This window comes from Globicephala melas, chromosome 13 (assembly GCF_963455315.2).
Source record: "Globicephala melas chromosome 13, mGloMel1.2, whole genome shotgun sequence".
In the NCBI taxonomy this organism is placed as follows: domain Eukaryota; kingdom Metazoa; phylum Chordata; class Mammalia; order Artiodactyla; family Delphinidae; genus Globicephala; species Globicephala melas.
This window is the reverse complement of record NC_083326.1, coordinates 52,054,453-52,062,622: the sequence shown is the minus strand read 5'-3', so window position 1 is coordinate 52,062,622 and position 8,170 is coordinate 52,054,453. Positions and strand designations below refer to the sequence as shown.

The 8,170-nt window shown below is 45.3% G+C and overlaps 1 protein-coding gene across 1 annotated transcript in view; it reads left to right on the top strand.

The window, feature by feature from the left end:
• The first annotated feature begins 664 nt into the window (after positions 1-664).
• COLEC12 (collectin subfamily member 12) overlaps positions 665-8,170 on the top strand; it is a 185,518-nt gene continuing 178,012 nt past the window's right edge. The window contains exon 1 of the mRNA XM_030842605.2: positions 665-810. Within this exon, the coding sequence (XP_030698465.1) occupies positions 804-810 (7 nt within the window). The 5' untranslated portion in view covers positions 665-803. The remainder of the gene's footprint in view (positions 811-8,170) is intronic.

The following is an 8,170-nucleotide window of genomic DNA, read 5'->3' as shown; positions in this document are numbered from 1 at the left end:
TGGGTTTTTTAGTCTCTGTCTCTCTCTTTTTGAAGTTCCAAGAGTTGTAATCCTGCTCCGAGCTCTGCAGGGAGATCATCTAATGGTGACTTCAAACTTAGCGACAGCTCTCCCCGGGTGGCAGTGAGCACTGTCCCTTGTGTCCCTTCGGGGCATCAACAAGCGCACTTGGAAGCCTCGGGGAAGCGCTCGCCCCCTGTTTGATCCTCTAACCCTCCGTACCCAGGGCCCTTTGGCGAAGGGACGAGCTAACTCCGCCGTCCCCGTGACGCTGCTGCTCCCAGCCCTCTCACCCCACACTCTAGGTAGTCAGGGGTCTAGAAACAAGCCCAGCGGCCGCACGTTCCGTGCACCCCGAGGGTGAGCACTTGACCACCCTCGGGAGCCGCTTTCCTCCGACTTCGTCCCGTTTCTGGTCCAATGGGAAAAAGAGAGAACCGGGGGAGCGCGGGCGAGCGACGGCGCGGCGAGGGCGACGGGGCCCGGGCGGGCGCTGGCCTGCGGGCGGGCGGGGCGGGCGGGGCGGGCGCGGGAGGGCGCGAGGGGGGCGTGGGCGCGGCGGCCCGCGCGCCCCGGCGGCCGGGCCAGGGGGAGGGGCGCTGGCGGGAGCGGCGCCTCCCGCCCGGGGTGAGCGGCGCGCGCGGCGGCCCCGCGGCACAGAGCGCCAAGCGGGGAGGGAGGGCTGGAGCGCAGACGGCCGACGCGCGGCGCAGCTGCCATGGGCGCTCACTGACCCGCTGCTCAGCGCGAACTTCCTCGGCGGCGCGGAGCTCCCCGGCTGGCTGTGCGTCTCCTCGGCCACCATGAAAGGTAGGGCGGGCTTCGGGGAGCGCGTGAGGGGGCGAGGTGCATCCGGTGCGGACTTTCTCTGCGCGGAACCCCGGGGGACACCGGTGCTTGGTTCGTGCGCGCACCCTGGGGGCGCCCCCGGCTCCGGAGTCGGGTACCGCCGGAGACCTAGAGGTTGGGGTTTTGAAGCGTGTGAGTATTCCCCTCCCCATCCTGTCTCTACAAAGTAGTTTGAAGCCCCAAATTATTGTTTACGGATTCCAGTTCCCAACTTTTTAATTGAAAAAATATGCCCAGGAGAGTGGAGGCATCATCATTCTACCCACCCCCCCGCCCCAGTCGGTTCTCCGCTCTGGAGCACTCCCCCCTCTCCCCAGCGTCCTCTCCCTCCCCGCTGTTGCCGTTTCGCCGTCCAAGAAGTCGAAGGGCTGCTGGCCGGGGTTTTTCTCTGGGACTCGGGGATGTTCTCGGTGCGCCCTCCCCACATCTGGCAATGATTAGGTGCCCGCGGAGTTCAGCTGGCTTGGGAAGTGCGTTTGGCATCTTTCTCCATCAGACCCACTGACTGGAAAATAACTGTCCTGGGTTCCGCGTCCCTTCCATGTGCCTGCCTGCGGAGTTGTTGTGCCCACGTGTGTCCAGGGGTGACACAGTCCCCCGGGCGGTATCCTGTGCAGGCCGGTTTAGGGAAGTGTCAGATGTTATCATACCTTTAAACGGAATCGCGAGGAGAAGGGCTTCTCAGGGCAGCCTGTGTTTAGTAGAAACCCGAAGATTTGTCAGCAGAATCCAGATTTATATGTGAGATAAATAATTACAGCGGAGGCATCCAAGAGAGCTGTTTGGGGATGGGCCGGCGCGGTGTTTACACAAGACTGGAGACCTGGTTTTGCGTTAGGATAACACATTTCTGTCACCGCGCGGGCCAGGCTTGAGTGAGGGGGCTGGGTGCGAAATGCCATCTGACCGCGGGGACCGAGTTTCCAATCGCCCGAGACCACGCGATGCGACCGCTTTGACTTGCAAGCGTTGCTGACCGAGGCGGGCGCCCCGGGAGCCCCACAGACTTGGAAAGTAACTTTTGGCTCTGGGTTTCTCTGAAACGGAGTTCACGCTAAACACTCCGGAGCGGTAATGCCAGTTAGCTCTCCTTCCAAGGGAGTTCTGTGTCCTCCTTTGGAGACCCAGGGTAGGGAGGGGACAGAACACCAGGTGGAATGGGGCCCGCCCCAGGGCCAGAGAAACAAAAGACAGGATACTACTCTCTGGCTAGAGAATTTCAAAAGGCAGTGGTGTGTGTTCCTTCTCTCTCCATCTCGGTTTCTCTTCTCTCAGTTACCTTCTAGGAAAGGAGCACTTTCCTTAGCACTGATTGAAGGATCCTCCCAGAAAGGAAAGAGTTCACGCGGCTAAACTTTACTCTGGGGCTCAGTTACCATCATTTTAGCCAGTTAATCTTCTCATTGCTGGTCACTGAGGCCAGAAGGTTTTGAACTCTCGGAAAGATAAGCCAGCTACTCATTTCATCAGCTCCCATGTGTGTTCCGAAACTCTGAAAATCTTGTTATGCTTTTGACTGGGTCAATGACTGTTACTACAGTTTGGGTATTTTTCCAATGTTAATTCAAATCTGCAGAGGAAGACACACCTACAAGTTCTAAACATATTTTTTGCGTGTGTGTGAGGTTTACACTGCATTCTAGACCAGCTTGCAGACCCCCTGGAGAAGGTTTATTGCTTACTCTCTGTGGTCTGGGCACTGCTTCAAAGGCCCCTCTTACCTTCTGCCCCAGTGGGAGAGGGGAGCTGAGGGACTGAATCCCTGGGTAGACTAGTCACTTTGAAGGCCTCTTTTAAAACAACATATTCTGTGAGAGGTTTGCTTACCAACCATTGCCATGTAATTTGCATTTATTTGTCTGGTTTGTGAGATGCGGAAGGGGGGCAGCAGTAATACTTCTTTAGTACCTACTAAGTGCTAGCCTCTGTGCTCCACTCTCTATAAGCCCTCCATCGGTGAACCCTCTCAACAACCCTGTGAGGTAGGTATTTTAACCCCTACACTATAGATGTGGAAAAGGAGTCTGGAAGAAATAGAAACCAGCCACAAGGAGGATGGTAGGCATCTAAAGACAAGCTTTGCCAGTTTCCCTGTGAGGCTTGGAGAGACCTAGGAGAGCAGATCCTGGACTAGACATCTCTGAACTAGAAGAAAAGTGAATCTCAGGCAATTAAGTAGCCAAGTAACTCGAAGTTGGTGCAGCAGCCAGGAAGGGGTGGAACCAAGAAATTGGACACAAGACTTTTGAAGCCAAGCAGAGTATGTGTTTAGCCAAACAGGAAAGCTGCCTTTACCATGTAGAATTATTTTGATGATTTGCCATAGGTAACCAACGCAGAGTCTTCCTTGGGTTCGTGATTATGTCGTATAGCTATTAAATCATTATGTTTAAGCCAACATTTCATTAGAATTTGATTTCCCTAAATAATAGAAGTCAGTGACAAGCCTTGCAAATGCTTAAAATTAAGGTAAAACATTCTTTAGCCGAATAGAAAATTAGTGGACATCTTAGAAGTTACAGAAGTTTATCTGCCAAAGCAGAAATTCAGCTACTATGCGAGACAGATACCTTTTCAGGGTGCCTATTTGACTTTCTAATTCTGATGTTTAAACCTGGGATATAGCCTTTGTAAAAACCCAGGCCTTTGTAGTCTAATTCCAGGTCTGCCATGAGCCACAGCGCCACCTATCTGTTGCGTTCAGCAAATATCTGTCTCTGTTCTATTTCCTCCATCTCTGGAGTCACAAGTACCAAAATAATGACATCATTATATATTTTCCAGAAGAAAATTACTTGCCTTGTTGCTGCAATACTTGAAGTGTTCCAAACTGATTAAAACATGAAGCTGGTTTTAATTTATTTCTAATTACATTTTCAATTAGCTGTACTGCACCATAAATTTCATGGTTTCTAATAAATATTCACATTCTTTATGAAGGAATCTGACTCCTCTAGAGTTAGGTGTGTCATTAAGAAGCCACACTTCTAGTCCTGGAAGTTGGGAATATTGGTGAGTTTTAATGCAGCAGCACTTGTTACCTAAGAGACGGCCGGAAACAACCAGGCGACCACAGTGATTCAAACCACTGTTCTAATTTAACACAGGGAGGAGGTTGGTGCCCTCAAAACATAGTGTCCAGCTGCTTATTTTTGTGCTTTTGTACGTAAACATTTCTGAAATGCTGTCTGGCAATAATACTTTTAAAATGCACTAGTAAGCAGTATGCTTCTCCTACTGCCTGTTGTTTTCCCAGACCCATGGTCTCTTTGCTTTCCCAGTGTCTAAAATTTCTTGTCCTTAACTGGGATAAGCAGGCACGCGTGTAAGGGCTGACTGCATTTAACACTGAAAGAATCATGTTTTCTGCAGGGAAATGGAAACAAAGTGAGACCTTTTTCCTTTCACTGTTTGGGAATTGGGGCTGCCCTTCCTCTGGAAGACAAATTTGCAATCCAATTACACTTTTGACTGTTAGTTTGAAGATGCTTGACATTCTTAGTCTGAGGTTTAATTATTGCTAAGTATAGATCTTCCCTGTGGTCTCCTATGCAATTTTCCAAGATTGTTCCCATCCCCTTACCACTCCTCCCCCCCCCCCACCATGCGGCTTATCCAGCAATAATGGTGTGGATGGGAAAAGCTGGAGTATGATAGCTTTAAAGCTATAGCATAACTAGGTGTCTAATTTTCTGAATTAATGCTTATTCTCATTAAAACATTATTTTAAAACTGTTGATGTAGCTGCTGCCAAAGTAAGTTAAATGGCCTTTGAAGTGTTAATTTTCAAATGGGAAAATAGACATTTAAATTTTGTGATAGAAAAGTCTGTTTTGCCTCGGGTAAACCCAGCACATGAGTGATCTCTCAGGGGGACAGTTTGGTCCACATGTCTCCGCGTGATGGGAAAAAGAGGTCAGGTGCTAGGAGAGGAGCCCAGAGTGGGCAGAGGACAGTCTTTCTGCTTTTGGGGGGCAAATCAGAGTGAAAAGAATCAGGCAGTTGGGGGCCAGGGGACAGTGTTCTAGGTCATCAAAGTGATCATCTGTGAAAAAAGTCTACCCGCACTGTGGGGTTGGCTCTACCAGGCTGGTCCTGCCTTTCCATCTTCTGCTCCTATGCCATTCCGAAGGCACAGGCTCTCTCAGCTTCTGGAATTCCTGACTGTGGCCTGGAGGCAGGGAACAGTGTTGTGAGTTGGAAGATAAAAGCCAGGGACAAGTTGATCTGTACCGTGGTTAGTACTGCAAACAACGTCTTAGGCATGACTGATGGGCCATTTAATATCCCCACTTACTATTTTTCCCTTTAGTAATAGCTAACATTTATTGAGCGTCTGCCATACCAGGCATTATTTTTTTCTTCATTTTACAGTTAAGAAATCTTAGACTCAGAGAGGCTGAGTTACTTGTCTAAGGGCACTAAGCTAGTCAGTGGGGAAATTAGTATGCAAATTCGGACAGTCTGACTCCAGAATCCACATGTAACACCTCTAATTTAGGCTCCCTCCTAGCCACACCCTAATGTTTCATTCAATCATCCCAGCTTTGTTAAGTACCTACTGTGTGCCACAATCCATAGATACTGAGTGAGCAAGGTAGAAAAGGTCCTACTGTCTGGGCTTAGACTTTAATAACCTGGCATCAAAGGTCTGAAGAAATTGCTGTGCTCTTCAGCCAGTCACTGGAGGAGTCTCTCTAGGCTGGAGCTCCTGCAGAGATAAGGCGGATTCCAGGGTTGCTGCTTTTTGTAGAATTTATCTGCCGGGAGGTTTTCTTGTGATTGATTGAATGAGTGTGAATGGCTCCCTAAAGCCATGGACTCTGGAAACAGCCCCTGCATTGTTTTGCTGACAGGTTTGCTGTGAGACAATGAAACATTGTCAGAATTGCTTTTCAAGAACAGACTGTAACCACCAGTAGGTGATCAGTAATAATAATAATTAAGTGACCGCCTGGAGGGGTGGGATAGGGAGGGTGGGAGGGAGGGAGACGCAAGCGGGAAGAGATATGGGAATATATGTATATATATAACTGATTCATTTTGTTGTGAAGCTGAAAGTAACATACCCTTGTAAAGCAATTATACTCCAATAAAGATGTTAAAAAAAAAATAATAGTAGTAGTAGTAAACAAACATCTTAAACAAGGGATAGGGAGATACTGACATTCTTCATAGAAAGTATTTTATTGTTCACTGTTGATAACACAGTTTCTAACCACACCAACAATCCAAAGCTTGCAGGGGGTAACTTTTCAATCAAGCAGTGATTTGATTTCTTTTTAAGTGAATGATGTTTGAAGGGCCCAAACCAAAATACTACCTTGAACAGGTCCTGCTGATTGCTTAAGGGACCTTTGTAATTATATAGCAGTGAAAGGAGAAATTAGTAATCCAATTTAAAATTCCAAAGAGATCCTAGGAGCTTTCTTAACCCCTGAATTTATCACAAATAGTCAATCAATACTCTTAAAAACTATGAAGGAAATATGTTTTTCAGCATGGGAGGAGATTTAAACATTTATTTATTTATTGGACTTGGATATATTAAATGACTCCTTTATACTTCCTGAGTCATTTGAGATTATAACCTTGTATCACGTGAAGTCATATGCACTTGCCTAAGAGGTTGGACATTTGACATTTCTGTGTGAAAAAACTAACTTGTCATTGGTTTGTGGAAATAGATGCACTTCTTTGGGTGTAACTCACTTCCTTGTGACATAGAAATGTTTGGAAACTAGCTGATGTATATATATATACATATATATATATAAATATATAACATTTTATTATTCAAAGGCAAAATAATCCAAATTTATAGTTAATAATATATACTTAAAATGTAGCCGTTTCATAAAATGTAATTATATGCAGTGTTCCCAGGAGTTGAACCTGACAATTTTAGTGTGGTGAAGAGTGTGGGCTCTGAAATCAGAGGGCCTGGTGACCACATGCAAACTACTTAACCTACTGGGGCCCCCAGTGTCCTCATCTGTCAAATGGGGGAGCTACTGGATGCCTTTTTTTGGTTTTATTTTTGTTTTGTTGGTTTGTTTTGAGGATTAAGTAGGTTAGTATAGATCAGTTGTTTAGAATGGTGTCTAGCACCTAAGGAGAACTCAAGACATTTTAGGTGTTAGAATACTGTTTAGTTATAACCTGCTGCTTCCTCCAGGCAGAACGTAATTGCCAATTATGAACCATCTTATGTTAAGTTAATCAAGTGATACAGTTTCTACCGAGAAGAAAAAAGTTTGGTTTTGAAATGAAAGTAATTTTCAGATTATAAATGTGTGGTACAAAGACCTGGGGGATGGAAGAAAACTGTGCTCTTTATGGGAAACAGTTTTACTATTGGTCCATCTCCAGCTGCCATCACTTGTGTTATTGTCATGTAGTCAGAAATCAGCCCTACTGAAAATGCATGGACCATATTTACAGTGAAGTTTGTAACTATAGTGAAAATGGTACCATTTTCTCATTTGTTATGATCATGCTAGGAAATTAGAAAATATATGTAAATACCTTTAATTTGCTTAGGAGCACTAATTTTCCTGGAGCGCTATTGTTCAGGTACCTATTGATGGTGACATAATGTTTTTAAAGATTTGTATCTCAAATCCAGTGTCCAGTTTTGTCCAGTAAGGATATGACATCAAAGAGTCAAAACATAAAACAAATTTATCTGTAAATAAGTCTTAGGACAGATGTATGTGTATGTATGTGTTTTTAACCATATGACATCATGTCTATTTCATTGGTAATGTTAATTTTCTATTAAGCTGTCGTTTCTATTTTATTCATTATTTAAAATTAGGCCACCAAGTCCTTACTAGCTTTCACTTATTCTTTATGTAGTATATTATTTAAATATATTCAAATATTCTTTATATTAAATATAGTTAAATATTCTTCATTTAGAATGTTATTGAAATATAGTCAGATATTTAGTATGTACATAGCCCCTGTCCTCAAGGAGCTTGCAGTCTGATGGGCAGGGTAAGACTTATGCATAAACAATTGGCATTCAAGATAGAAGGAGAAAAGTGCCTTATTTGAGGTTCAGATAAATGCTGCTGTAGGACACAGGAGGAGATGGCTGAGGACAGGGATATTTTCCTTTGGAGGGGAGATTCAAGCTGATTTGTTATCTCAAATTATATTTCATGTTTCAGGTTACATTGCTCTAATAGTAATTAGAGGCAAATGGTGCATCAGGGCCACCCTGAAACCTTCAGGTAGGACATTTCGATGTAGGAGGTGAGAGAGAATCAAATACAAAGTTTTCTAGAACTTTGTCTCCTAAGCTCAATTTTGG